The 15,401-nt window shown below is 30.7% G+C and overlaps 2 protein-coding genes and 3 non-coding genes across 5 annotated transcripts in view; 3 read left to right on the top strand and 2 right to left on the bottom strand.

The window, feature by feature from the left end:
• Nucleotides 1–3,018, top strand: part of LOC107031510 (protein CIA1) — a 10,360-nt gene extending 7,342 nt beyond the window's left edge. Inside the window, exons 8-10 of the mRNA XM_015232916.2 lie at nucleotides 240–309; nucleotides 1,745–1,828; nucleotides 2,634–3,018. Of these exons, the coding sequence (XP_015088402.1) occupies nucleotides 240–309; nucleotides 1,745–1,828; nucleotides 2,634–2,720 (241 nt within the window). The 3' untranslated portion in view covers nucleotides 2,721–3,018. The remainder of the gene's footprint in view (nucleotides 1–239; nucleotides 310–1,744; nucleotides 1,829–2,633) is intronic.
• Nucleotides 3,019–6,813: 3,795 nt separating this feature from the next.
• Nucleotides 6,814–9,113, bottom strand: LOC107030430 (F-box protein At4g00893-like). Its single transcript, XM_015231712.2, has 2 exons — nucleotides 9,100–9,113; nucleotides 6,814–8,126 (listed from the first exon to the last, which is right to left on the bottom strand). Exons 1-2 carry the CDS (start codon nucleotides 9,111–9,113, stop codon nucleotides 7,178–7,180), a joined length of 963 nt encoding a protein of 320 aa, XP_015087198.1. The 3' UTR covers nucleotides 6,814–7,177.
• Nucleotides 9,114–10,883: 1,770 nt separating this feature from the next.
• Nucleotides 10,884–10,955, top strand: TRNAP-UGG. The gene has a single exon. It is a non-coding gene; the product is annotated as a tRNA-Pro (tRNA).
• Nucleotides 10,956–14,404: 3,449 nt separating this feature from the next.
• TRNAP-UGG lies at nucleotides 14,405–14,476 on the top strand. The gene has a single exon. It is a non-coding gene; the product is annotated as a tRNA-Pro (tRNA).
• A 378-nt stretch (nucleotides 14,477–14,854) lies between these two features.
• On the bottom strand, nucleotides 14,855–14,926 carry TRNAP-AGG. The gene has a single exon. It is a non-coding gene; the product is annotated as a tRNA-Pro (tRNA).
• Between the last annotated feature and the right edge of the window lie 475 nt (nucleotides 14,927–15,401).

Below are 15,401 nucleotides of genomic sequence, written 5' to 3'. Positions count from 1 at the left end.
GTTATCAATAAAATCTCTTGCATCTTTTTCCATAATTAAAGAGTTTTATACCTTGTGTGGTGCTGTCTAGATTTTATGTTTGATCACTTTTATCAGGACTAGTATGCATGTTATTACCTTAGTTGCCTCTGGGGCAATTTGTAAACATTATTTGAATTTTTCAGTAATGAGGGCTTGTAGTTATGATAATTTGCCCTGTCATCCTACAGGCTAACATACTTCATATGCTAAAATGTCAGGGAAGGAATAATTGCTAGTGGAGCAGCTGATGACGCTATATGTTTATTTGTTGAGAATAACGACAATGAGGTATTGAAAAACCTTTATTGTCCCTTTTTCTTTTAATAATCATGTATTCCAGATATAATATCTACAGTGGCGGATCCAAGAATTCACTATGGGATGTAAAAATTTGTAGTAAACCCACAAAAGAAGCCAAGAGGAGTCAATATATAGTATATACACATAAAAATATTTTTTACCTAGCTACTCAGTGTAATTTTCTCTGAAGGGTGTCAATTGACACCCCTCGAATACATGTGGCTCCTACACTGATATCTAGCACAGTGGTGAATTTTGTCCTGCTCTGTTCTCACTTCCCCCAATCCTTCTCCTATTCACTCCAATTCTTTGGGGAGCTAGATTGTAGGGTGTTCTTCAGGTAAGTCATTGGTTCACCCTCTGCTATGTGGTTCCTTGCTAAAAATATTGACTTCTTCAGTTTTTGTGGGTTCTTTATTTCTTGTGAAGGAAGTAACTAGAGTGACTTCCTTTTTATTCTTTTTCTAGCTGTTGGGTCTCTGTGAAAAGACCGACAGAGGTGAGTTTTCATTTGGTTACCTCAGGCTCCCTGTTTAAATACCATTAAGTTAGTAAATAAAATTCAGGTGGATCTGTTATTCTGTCATAAAAGAAACTAAATACTCAGAGGCCGCTTCTTTTTCCTACAATTTTCAAGTTTTTCAGGCTAATGAGCAGATGACAGTGTCCCAGTTTCATGGGAAATAGGAATAACAACCTGGAGATTTCAGGTTCGGATCCCATCTAGAACACTAGGATTGTTCCCATTGACTTCAAGCCTTGCTGGCTGGATTACCTTGGCAGCATTTGCTTGCACGCTGAACAGGCTGCCTGATAGTAGTCGAGGTGCCAGCAAGCTTCCACAAACTCCAGCCATGTATATAAATATTAATGGGGAGAAAAGAGAAGATTACAGTAAAGGATCCTGATAACTGCGTAGGACAGTACTTGGTTCCTGACTTAGTGCCCGTTTGGATTGGCTTATTTTAGGTTTTTAAGCAGTTTTGAAGTGTTTGGGTAAAGTTAAAAAATGCTTATAAGTACTTATTTTAAAGATAAAATAACAAAAATAAGCCAAAAGTCATAAGTTAGAAATTCTAACTTATGGCTTTTGGCTTATAAGTCATAAGCCAATCCAAATAGGCCCTTAGTTCTTCTGGCCCAATCATCTATCCACTTGAATATCTTTGTTAAATTTTGATACATTGTGAGGAAGAAAAATATGTTAAATCAGGTTGAGTAGAAAATCCATTAGAGACAGCTGAAAAAATTAGAAAAAATTGCCTCTAACTGTATTATAATTCTAAAAAGTCATATGAATGTTGTCGATATACAACTACTGCAAGTATTCTATTATCACCTCTTCCAACTCTCCTTTGGCATAACAATTAAGCTGTGTCTTCCTTATCCAAATAACAATAAAAAATTTACTGTCTGATGGCAGGTTGAGGGACCTTCATTTAAACTACTTCTGAAGAAAGAGAAGGCTCATGAAATGGATGTAAATTCTGTGCAATGGAACTCTGGGGTAAGTCAATGGGATACGAGAGTGATCAGATTTTTGACATTTACTTGTTCATCTGTTGTTGCTTTGACTCTGTATTAGTCTCTGCTGCAAGATGATTTATTTTTTAGTAGAAGCCAAGATCACCTGAAAATTTCTTCAGCTTGTTAGGGCTGATAACCTGTTACCCATTCAATCCCTTGTTTAATTGCCACGTTGAAGTGTAACTAGTGTCTGACCTTTCCAGCGTATCTTGGGTTGGCGCTTGATGATGCAGTAATCTGCTTGTTTCGTATAGCAGTCTTACTGTGGATAAGATGAGTGGCACCTAAATTCGGACATGTTAAATTGAGAAAAGCTTATTAAGATCATGTTTCATTTTTTGATATATGAATTTGATGTCTGACCAATATTCCGTTTGAATCTCGACTTTCAAATCCACAATTCTAAATGGAGTCTTGGGTTATTGTGCGGTGAGATGGTATTACACATTATAAATGTTGGCATTACTGAGAACACATAAAAGCATTTAACTTTGTTAACCTCAGTTTTTCGTTACTTTCCGTTGACCAATGTGACACATAATGTGTCAGAGCTGACAATTTGTGTTGGGTACGTCAAATATATTAGGCACTAAAATGATTGTTGTAAGGTTTTCAAGGAGATGAAATGTTTGTCTTCAGTTGTGTTCTCAAATGTTCAATCTTAACTGTTTCGTGTAGAGGCTATTTGAGTTTCATTTCTATGCCCCTCACAGTATGAAAACAAGATTCTCTTTGGTTAAATAAATGCTCTGCAGTATGTTTACGTTCTTCTGTCAATCATGCAGGATAGGAGGCTTCTTGCTTCGGCCAGTGATGATGGGACTCTGAAGATATGGGAGTTGGTTCGTCTCTCTGGACAGAAGTTGCTGTGAACATAGCTTCACAGCGGATATTAGGAAGCAATGCACATCATTTTCCGATGTAGAAACGTAATTTACAGTCATTTCGAGCCTTTATGAAGTCTTCCAGAAAATGTTAGCTTTAGGCTTTAGAAATGTGTGTGGAACAAAGTTTTAGCTTTAGGCTTTAGAACTGGGTGTGGAACACACATATTGATATATGGACATGTTGAGAACCTCAAGCATTTATAAGTTTGTTTTTGAAAAATATATTGTAATGAGTAAAGATATTTGGAATTCTCAATTAATAGGGCTAAAATAGTAACTAATCAATATTTTCTTAATAGGTATGTAAAATCTAAATTTGACAAGTAAAAAAGGATCGAGGGAGTTTTGTTTAGTACTGAGTTATCATCATTTTCCTGTATGCTTCCAATTATTTGTTCATAAACTCAATGGAGTTCCAATATTATCTCTGATGTTTCACGGTACGTAAAACTATATATAGTATAATTAACTTTTCAATATATTTGAGAATTAAGGTTGACTATAGACCTTAATGCTAAAATATTAAAGGTATCATTTGTGTTTGCTTATCCTTTAATAATTTATTTTTGTACCTCACCTTTTTATAATAGTTTTATCTAGGGGTGTCAAAAGTGAACCCAAACATAGTTAATATGTCCAATCCGTCCAGAATTTTAAGGGTTGGACTCAAGATAATTTGAATTGAGTTCATTCTCAACCCATTCAAGCTTAACCCATTTGAAGAGAATTATCAATTGAGACCAATTCAGTCACTAATTTCAACCCGTTTTAAAACTTTTTATTAAGATATGTTCCTATATTGAAGGTGTGAATTATTATCTTTTTAACATCTTTTATGATTTATCTATCCATTTGTTACTTTTTTAACAAAAAGTACTTGAGGGCGAATTCAAATTGTGATTATAAAAAGTGGAACATCAATATATTAAATTATTGATATTAATCAGGTCAAATTGGGCGGCTCAAGACCTAACCCGTTTTTTTGTCCATTTGAGCACAAAGTAAACTTGGGCGGGTCAAGACCCAACCCGATTTCTGTTGAACCCATTTTAATATTTCCAATTTCAATCAACCCGCCAATTTGACACCCCTAGTTTTATCTATTTGGCTACTTTTCTGGTAGGTTTGTAACATTATTTTTAGAGTGAAATCTTAAGGATCGTTTGGTAGATTGTATAAAGATAATGTGTAATATAGTTTATTAGTAATGCTAGTATTAATTAGGATAAATTATTTTATTAGACAATTATTGCTTCAGCAACTGTAATAGCTATAACAAAAATTGAGAAAACGTCTCCCTTTACTTGACGATTATAAAAAAAATACATTACTAAATATTTGTAACACCGCGGACTACAAGAAAGGGCTAAAGTAGAAAATTTGGGAAAGTCTACAAATCCAAAATGGGCGATGGACCCTTCACGATATCTTAGACGGTCTGTGTAGGGGATCACGGTTCTTTAAGGACATCGTGAGTGACCATCTAGGACATCCTTGGGAAGGGTTACCTAGATGACCCGTGGTGACTTGGACAACCCGTTTAGGGGTCCGTACGAGTCACCCAGTTAAGGAGGTTGCACCCAAACCAGGTTTTGAGTGGGCAACTTCAAACAATCATATCTTTAGTAAAAAAAGAATTTGGTGGCCCAAGATTTATAGAATTAAAGCTCTTTGAATCCTCTTTCCAATGCCACCGAGTTTGCATATTTTCGAGCCCGAAGTAAAAAGTTATGCTCGTTTTAGAGAAGTCTTATCTGGCATAGCACCATGATGACTCACTAGACGGGCCATCATGCCTTAGACGGCCCATCAAGCCCCTCTTGAAGGTCACCTCGTCAATTTTAAGAGAGGTTGCACCTCTGAGGCCATTGTGAAGGACCATGAATCCGTGAAGTTTCACACGGACCATAAAGTCGTCCGTGAAGGAGACTTATCAAACTTAGAGCGTAGGGTTAAATTCAAACGATCATATCATTCAACATGAAATGAATTAGGTGATCCATGACCTATCAAACTAAAGATCTCTGAATCCTTTTATTAACACTACCGAGTTTCCCTAATTCCAAGCTCAGAGTAAAAAGTTATGCCCGAAATAGTGAAGCCCTATCGGGTAGAGCATCTTCACGACTCACTTAACGGGTCATGGTGCTCTAGACGGCCCGTGAATCCTGTCTTGAAGTCACTTTCGTCAGCTTTTAAGTCAGGGTCATATTGGTCTTTTTCCCAATGTGTTTGGTACTTAAACTATGTTGTTTTACTCAGTCTAAGCCTAATAATCTAGTCGAAACTACTTAGAACCCTCATTCTCCTCAAAATTATCCAACTTAGAAAGAAAAGATTAGAAAGAGGCGACATTTACTCCCAAGAACAAGTAGAGGTTTTCATCAAGTTCAACCCTAAAATTTAAAGGATTTAGCCGTAGTTTTCGTCACTAGGTATGTGTTATTTCACTAATTGGTTTCTCCCACCCATAAGTTCCCTAGAATTCAGTCAGTTCTTCAATTGCTCATAAATTGTACAAACCTAGGGTTTTCAAAACCTTGGGGATTCATTGTGATGTTAGTTGTTATAGTTTCACGATCTAAATAACGTGATTCTTGAAAAATTGACACAGTTTCATGTATAGGATCCAGAACCCTAGCTTGTATTAACTATAAGTATTTCATTAATTGTACTTGCTAGGTAGTTCAGTCAGAAAGTCATGCTTTAAAATTCAAATGTCATATGATTTAGTATATTTATGTTGCATTCTCAAATAACATATCAGTATTTTGAGCTACTCATTATTTTAGTACATTTTAGCTATACATATTCAGTTGGGAGTAGACTTAGCATGAATTGGATTAGGGTTGAACGTACCCTTAAATTTCAGAACTACGTCGCCAACATAGGTTCAAAAGTCCACTCTGTTGGGCATCATCTTTTAGAGATCATGTGATTTATGTCGATTAATAGTAGCTCCCATAGTCATATTTTATTGCATCGACCATGTTATGAAAATTTACTTCAGTATTTAGTTCAACATGTTATTTTCATGATTAGTACTTGGTCATTGCATCTAGCTCAGTTTTTAGTTATACTTCAATACAACTTATCTATATTGTTCAACTTAGTATCTTTATCATGCATGCTTCCGTACATTCAAAGTACTGACACATACTTTTGCGCTACATCGTTGTATGATGTAGGTTCAGGTAGGGGTGACAAATCATTGGATTGGATCAGATTTAATGGGTTAAATATGGATTGAGAAAAAATGGTTTGGATTATAATTCATCCAAATATAATATGGGAAAATATGGTTTGGGCGAAATGGTTATAACCCATTTAAATAAATTTGTTTTTCAAAAAAAAAAATTTACCCCTCCCTACAGGCACCCCACCCCCTGGCCCCCCCTGACCTTCCACCAATCTATCCCTAAAAAATTTTTGTTTTCAAAAAACAAAAAAATAATTATTTTCTGCCCCCAACCCCTGGCACCCCCAACCCCTGCCCCACCTTCCACCTACTGACTCCTAAATTTTTTTGTACTTTGTTTTACATTTATGCTTCCACTTACTTAGTTGTATTTCACTATGCTTGTGATATGACAATCTCATGATTTAGCTCGGGGTCACTTGTTATGCTAGGTCTCGTGTTGCGTCTAGGGAGTAACCTCGGGGCGTGAAAATACTACTATCATATATACTAACATTATCTTTTCTTTCAAATAGTTGCATATCTTACCACTTTTAATTTTATATCATATATTATTGAACATACAAATTGATACCAACATCCCTTAAAATTAGGATTATTTAATTATCTCCTTTAATCTATTCTTTCATTCCAAATCAATTCCTCTCTATCAATTCTCCGCTCCATATTTATCACTCAATTATCTCTCCTCTTTTATGGTTCAAGAACTTCACCATACAATTTCATACATATTCTCTTGAATCCAAACCTTATTGTATATTATACCTTTTTAAACGAGACCAAATAGAAGTAATTGTTACAAAGATAGCTCTCCGGGTTAATGATGGTTCGGACAAACATATTACATTCATCGTCGTTGACTCCACAAACTCTTTATTATCGATGCCATGAATTTTATGGATTCGTAGACGGTGACAAAGGTACAAAGGGGGAGAAGAATTAAACATAATTTCTTCTATATGTGTCTCAGTTTCAAAAACTTTAATCTTGTTTTATATCCGATATAATGACATGTATCTGATAATGTTATTTTACATATTTTGTATCTAATTTTATTTGACAGAAAATTTCACTATTTTTTTTACATTATTTTCTCCAATATACCCTTAATAGAAAATGGTTAGGAGCTAGGTAAGAATTTAATCAATTTTTATAGAAATAATCAAAAGTAAACTGTCCACTATACTCCAAAAAAATAAAAGAAACAGAAATTGATATAACTAACTAGATGAAAACCACAAAGTCACCAACTATAATTTGGAGGGAGTTGAAAGTATCTAGGCTGAATCCAAATTCCTTTAAAATGTTGAGCATTTGTTCCTTCCATTGCCTCAATGTTTTCATTGTGGATCAAAACTTCTACATCCCTTCCAAAATAAGTAGCACCACAAGTAGTAATAGTAACATCATCACCAAGATTCATCTGTTTTTTCAAATTACTTCTACTAAAATGTTTGTCCTTGTACCTAAATGACAAGGTTTCCATATTTTGATCCCTATTAGTAGTATGGTCAACTATTATGAACATCTCAAACCTTTTATCTTCCAATGTGAATGTCAACAACTTCTTAAAACCATCCATCATATAGAGACACCCTTGTTGAAAAGTAGCACATTTAGCATCACCAAAACTCTTTTGATAAAACTTGAGATCATAATCATGCTTAATCCACATGCTAGCTCCGCGTTGTAGCACATTTACCTCAACAATATCATCATTTTTCTTGTAAATGATAGCGGTAACACAATCCGTTGAGGAAGGAGGTGAAGAAAATGCAGCAACCGCGGGAGTGTTTTCTAGTCCTTGAATAGGTGGGAGGTCAATTTTGACGCGAGAGAAAGGGCAGAAGAAGAAAATGTTACCTCTTTGCGATATGAGTAGCCAACCTTGAGTTGATGCAAGGCAAGTTGCTTCTTTCAACTCGGGGATATTGATGGTATAACTCTTGTTGGTGGTTGGATTAAACAGGATAGTGTTCTCATCGCGATCATTATGAAGAAGGAAACAGAGCTTTGAGTTAAGAGACGTTGATTCAATAGAGGCTGAAGCTGTGAAGGAAGCAGAACGCCAATCTCTGCAGACTCCGCGAAAGCCAAGAAGATCAATTATTCCTAAACTCTCTGCTATTTCACTTAAAAGCTCTGGATATAGATCACACCATGTTCTTGATGAAATCCTTGTTCTAATGTACCTTCACAACAAAAAAAATTATTTTGATATTATTCTATGAGAATCTATATAATTGGAGGTTCCATTAGTGTTAAGTATAAATATGAACTATTCAAAATGTTTGAAGAAATCTATTTAGATATGAAAGACAACGCGCTAATATTGAATGTATACTAAAACATTACACAAACATTGTATACTAAAACATTACACAAACATTTATGAATGGCATAGATATGTACAAAATGGCTATAATGCAACAATTATAAGCAAATTCAAATAAAAATATATATAAAAACTTTATTATATAAATTCAAAATTTCATATTAAAATTACAACTTTTTTACTATTTATTATATAATTCAAAAGTAAATATTAAAATAAAAAATAGAAAATTTCTATGTAATGTGGTGACGAAACTAAACTAACGAAATTATAAATTTTATCCGAATATTTAATATTTATTTAGATGAGGCCTGATAAAGACCTAATGAATATGAAATAAATTTGAACCGGATAGCATAAAGTAAATGGGTAAGTAAAATAGCACCAAATTGTGTATTGTGTATTGGTAGTTATCAATATAAGAAAATGTATTAAAACAATTAAAAATTATTATTAAAAAATGTATTGAAGCAATTAAATGTTATTTGAGTGGTTTGTTTGATTAAATTTTGGTATAGAAAATAACTATTTTAAGCAATTTATTGAACGTTAGAATAACTATTTACGATAACAAATTTAAATTGAATTCAAACAAAAATCAAATGTTTTATATATTTTAGTGTACTGAAACTAGATCGTAGAAATAAAATTAACTAGATCATAGAAACAAAATTAAGTAAAGAGTAATAAATAGACATTCAATGATGAATATATATATAAGATCTGTTAGAATTACGATAAAATTACGAGGAATATCGACTAATGCAATAACATTCTTAACCCTAAATATTGAAGATGAAAACAATAAAATAAGGAACTTGAATACTTACTCTTCTTCTTCCATTGTTAGGTTAAAATAAAGCTTTTAGATGCAAAATTATGAACAGAGAAGACACTATTTATTTATATAAAATTATGTTTGTCAACAAACCAAACGCATTTAATCTTAAGGTCTCCTACTTACCTATGCATTTGTTTTCTGTTACAATACAAATTCATAACTATACCAAAATATTCTCCCTTTTTAGTTATAAACTTATTTTCGTTTTAAATTTTACAATAGATAAAAATGTTATTTATTATTTTTCTTGAATAAGTATTAAATCTCGTTTGTTTATTTTTATTTATTACAAGAGGTATCAACTCTTAATATTTACTACTATAATTTTATTTCATATTTGTTTCCTTATATAGAATAAGGATATTACGAGGTTTAAGCCTTAAGGTGTTATACTAATTAATTTTTTTTGGCTACACCTATGTTAGGTGTTTAGTAATTGACACAAGTTTTAGTTTTAATTAAATTGAAAAATTATCTATCATATGTAATTGTTTTTGTTATTAAGTTAATAGACCTCTATAATTTATAGGATTTCATATGGATAGTATATATATATTTGACGTATTTATTCGTTTTGTCTATTCTGTTTTTGGGACATCAAATTATTTTATTTTCTTTTACTGATTTTGGATCATGATTCTTGTCTTATATTTAATTTTCAATAATGACCATTCGATTGGTCCCAAAAATGTCATTATGAGATGGGATCAAAACTTGTAAACTGGAACCGCATATTTTTTTAGGGGTCTCATTTTTTATTTTATATTTTACTTGTAAATATTATTTTTTAGAAAAATTATACATTTCTATTAAGGAAATTGCATGTGAAATAAGTATAGAACTTGAATTTTGTCAAAACAGTTAAAAAAATATTTGATAATAAAATCACAAAATCCCTTAAAATTAGATTGGTTATTTTTTCTCTATATATATATGAACTGAGATCACTAGATGATGAGAATTTTGAAAAACATTGTCTTAACCTTGAATTTTTTCAACACATATTAGTTATTGTGATTTTGATGGTTTAAATTTATTTTTTAAATTAAAAGTGTTAAGAGAAATAATATACGTGGGAGATAATAATGAAAATACTCGATGAAATAAATAGAACTGATTCTTTTCTAAATACACATATTGCTTATAGAATAAAATTTTAACCGTTCTTGTAACCGTTATCTCAATTCTTAACCCAAAGAAGTTTTTGAAACTTAAATTGATTAACAGTCTGTTTGGATTGACTTTTGACTTTTGACTTATAAGTCAAAAGCCATAAGTTAGAATTTTTAATTTATGGCTTTTGACTTATTTTTGTTATTTTGGCTTTAAAATAATAAGTGCTTATGAACACTTTTTAACTTAGCTTAGAAATTGCTTAAAAGCTATTTTGGCTTAAAAACACCTCAATAAATCAATACAAAGGGGCACTAAATCTTACTGAATGAATTAGCTATATTATCATTTTGAAAATAATTATCAAAACAGTAACTAATGATTTCACATCTAAAAAAAGTTACAAAAATAAATTATAATTAAATAAAAGTAATATATGAGAAAAATAATAATATTAGAACCCCTCTCTTAAGTTTCGCTTGAGGCCCCGAATTTTATTGAGTCGCCTCGAGTAGTGCATACTATATAATATATACATATACAATACGTATAATTTACACGTTATTTTTAAGAATAAATTCGATATTTCACAGATTAAATATAAATAACAAAAATATACCATTTGTTTTTCTTAAATAACAGTAAGAAAACTAATAAAAAGGGCGTTTGGTCTAGTGGTATGATTCTCGCTTTGGGTGCGAGAGGTCCCGAGTTCGATTCTCGGAACGCCCCAATTAAATATTTTTGTTTCTAATTTAAAATAAATAAATAATCTCAATTGATATTTTTTTTCCAACTTAAATAAATAATCCTAGTTGATATTAATATTTTTATTATATACATAAAAAAACTGAAATTTTACATAATTTTGAAAAAAATGAGTATTTTTATAGTAGAGGCATTACATAAATTTTATCCGTACCTTCTAAATAAGTGGTACGTTTTATTACAATACATCGGATGTGAACCTCTAATCCACCTTGTTTCAATACTATTGGAACATCATTTTAATAAATAACCCAATTGATATTCTTATATCCAACTTAAGTTGATATTAATATTTTTATTATATATATTAAAAAAACTGAAACTTTACATATTTTGGAAAAAATGAGTTTTTAGAATAGGGGCATGTTATAGATGTTGATGTGTACATAAACTTTATTCGTACCTTCTAAATTAGTGGTACATATTATTACAATACATGAATGTGAATCTTTAATATACCTTGTTTCAATACAATGTGTAACATCATTTTAATCTCCCCATTTCTTAAATTATTGACCTAACACAATTAATCCCAAAGTGTTTGCTATTTCACTTAAAAGTTGTGGATGTAGATCAAACCATGCTCTTGATGAAATTATTGTTCTAATGTACCTTTACAACAATAAAATTTAATTTTTTGAATTATATGCAAAGGGAAATATAATTGGAAGAAATTAGGTTCCATTAGATGTGAACTATTCAAAATGTATGAAATTATTTTGACATTCTATTTAGATATATATAAAAGATTAATTTTTTTTAAAAATGTTTACCATAAATACGTTTGGCCATGGGAAAAGATAAAGAGGTCACAGACGAATTTGAATAACTATTAGGCGCTAATCTTGAATGTAGGGGTGTATATGGTCGGGTCGATTCGGGTTTTTCAAATATCAAATCAAATTATTTTTTCAAATTTATGAATCAAACCAAACCAATAAAACTCGGATTTTTCAACCTCGGACTTTTTCGGATTTTCGGATTTTTTCGCTTAAGTATTCATACAAACATATAATTTACTTGTAGTTCAAATATTTCTTAAGTCCTACCAAAAAACAATTGTTTTAAGGTGTTTCTTAAGAATATAAGACAAACAATTATATTAATGACACTAAAATATCCAAAAAAAAAAATATAATAATAATGAAATCGCGTAAAACAATTATTGTAAATTAACAAGTCGTAATGAAAATGATCATAATTTAAAAGTACTAAATCATGCTAAAATAAGTTTAATAAGTATTACTTACATGGCTGAATATTATTAAAGGAAATTAAAATTAGATTATTATTTTAATCGTCTAAACCAATGTAAAATCGAAGAACAAATATTCAATATTATTGTGATTTTTAGTGTTAAATTGATTTTCTCTATGCATTAGTATTAATTTGATTTTGATTTAAGTTTTATTATAAATACCAAGACTATAATCTTCGTGGAACCATTCAAAATTCTAAGTTTCAAACTTGAAATAGTATATTAAAAGATAAAACTATGAAAAAGTATAAGAAATATTTAAAAATTATATCAAAGTAAATATTTTTATGTGTATAGTAAAATTTTAATATTATATAAATAAAGTTAGGTTGGTTTGGTCTGGGTTGTTTTTTTAGTTAAAAGAAAAAACAACCCAAATATAATCAGATTTTTTTCTAACACCAAACCAAATCAAACCAACAACTCATTGAATTTTTTTCTCGATTTAACTCAATTTGCGATTTAGTTCAATTTTCGATTTGATTTTGTGTACACTCCTACTTGAATGTATACTAAAACATTACACGAACATTTATGAAGATTACACAAACATACACAAACATCTATGAATGGCATAGATATGTACAAAATGGTTACAATACAACCCTTACAAGCAAATTCAAATAGAAATATATGTAAAAACTTTATTATATAAAATCAAATTATCATGTAGAGCTGTAACTGTTTTTTTTACTGTATTCTTATATTAATTTCTAGGAATTGTAATCATCTCATATTCTATTATTTTTTTGTGGAAGATAATCTCAATAAGTTCTTTCTTAAAGTACAGTTCAGAACTACAATCCTTTGAGATCTTAGGTATTATTATAGTCTTACAGATCATTGCATGATAATTTTTTTTTTTAAAGGTTCCTAATTTGTGGGAGTTTGACAAGTTAGGATGAAAAAGGAATTTAAATTGGCTAATACTCACTCTTCTATCAATATTAGATATCATGTTGTATCTAAAAAAATTTTGGATTGCGATGACATAATTGAAATTCCTTCGTCTTTAATAAGATATCTCGAGTTCAAATCCTGAGAATGAAAAAAGAATAATCAAGTTAGACTCGAAATGTGTGAATCCTCTTGTTCTCATACATTCTCGTGAGAATCATGCTGTCTGAATTTTTACTTTTTTTTGTGAGCATGTTATAGGCAAAAGGCCCGCCTTATAAAAACTTATTAAGGAGAATACACTTAGTTTGTGAAGGCAAAGGGAACAAGTCATTTCACATGTGCCTTGCATTTTTTATGCCTAAGTTTGACTGAAGGATTTTATTTGAACACAAAACTTGCAAATAAAAAACATACAACGGCTCTTTTGTTCACAAATCTCTTCCACCAGTAGCACTGAAATTAATACAAACTCTCTTTCTCTTCTCTTCTCTTCTTCGCTACCATTGTAGCACTGAAAGTCGATGAAGATGGGTTTTGATTTCTCAATTATTGGCAAATGAGTAGTGGAGACATTGCTATGTTTATCAGGTACTTTTTCCCATTTTCATTTGAATTAGGGTTAGGGGTTTAGTTGATTTTGATTGAATAGTTTTCATGTCAACTCGTTGTAAGAATGGGGAATTTGGTATATCAGTCATGGGTTACTTCTTACAATTAGTAACGAAACATATGATTATGCTTTCCTTCAAACCCTCTTGTATATTGATGAATTTTAGTGAGATGAATTTGGATCTTCATCATTCATTTTCCTTCTTGTTTCTGTGTTATTTTTGCTGTATTTATCTATTTTCTTTTTGATGATTATTCTATCCTCATAATTACCCAAATAATTTTTACCTCTTCAATATGGATTTTCAATCTTTGTGACTCTGAAAAAGTTTCTACTTTATTTTCAATAATGACTATCTAGTTGGTCCCAATAATGTCGTAGAAGATGGGATCAAAACTTGTAAATAGTGCATACTATATAAAAAACCGTTAGACAAGATTCTGAAACTTTCAAATCAAAGAAATGCAAGATGAGAAGAAGCTTTTTACATGATCGATTGAAGGTGTCGTGCCACTTGAACTCAAATCTATGACATTCAATCCATATTTGTCCAGACAGCTCATAACAATACATATAATTTACACAACAAAAAGGTACCTTTTTTATTTACAAAATACTAAAGAATGAAAAGTATTAACATAAAAAGGGCGTTTGGTCTAGTGGTATGATTCTCGCTTTGGGTGCGAGAGGTCCCGAGTTCGATTCTCGGAACGCCCCTCAATTCACTTTTAATTTTTTAATACCCAATTTAAATAAATAGACAATCCCAATTGATATTTTTGTATCCAACTTAAATTTTTAATACCCAATTTAAATAAATAGACAATCCCAATTGATATTTTTGTATCCAACTTAAATAAATAAATAATCCAAATCGATATTAATATTTATAATTTATATATATATAAAACAATCCTTTTTTATTTTTTTAATTCCCAATTTAAATAAATAGACAATCCCAATTGATATTTTTGTATCCAACTTAAATAAATAAATAATCCAAATCGATATTAATATTTATAATATATACATATATATATAAATTTGAAACTTCACATTATTTTGGTAAAAATAAATAAGAAAGGTATTAGAAAGGGGGCATTCCGAGAATTGAACTCGGGACCTCTCGCACCCTAAGCGAGAATCATACCACTAGACCAAATGCCCATCTTGTTCTACTTATCTACCTTTGATTTTAATGTATATATTTTAAAGAAAATAAAAAATAAAATGTCATGACATAATTTAAATATTTGACTTAAAAAGTGTATTAATGTCAACTGGAAAATTAACAAACATGTAATTTTTAATGAGTCAATATTATTGTTGTTGTTGTTAACACTAGTACAACAACAATATATTTAGTGTAATCTCGATAGTAGGATTCGAGGAGAGTGATGTGTACATAAACTATATCTCTACCTTCTAAATATAAATAGATTGGTGGTGCATTTTATCACACAATACGATGGGTAGATCTCCTCATTTCTTGGATTATTGACCTAATATACTTATGTATCAGTCCTCACTTCTATATTTGTATAATGAGTTTAATAATGTATAACTCATGATACAAATATGTTTTTATTAATTCAAATTTCGAAATTATCAATAAAAGCCTAACTTTTAAATTTTAAAAAAA

The sequence above is a fragment of the Solanum pennellii genome, chromosome 9 (assembly GCF_001406875.1).
Source record: "Solanum pennellii chromosome 9, SPENNV200".
Lineage (NCBI taxonomy): Eukaryota > Viridiplantae > Streptophyta > Magnoliopsida > Solanales > Solanaceae > Solanum > Solanum pennellii.
This window is presented reverse-complemented; position numbering and strand designations above follow the sequence as displayed.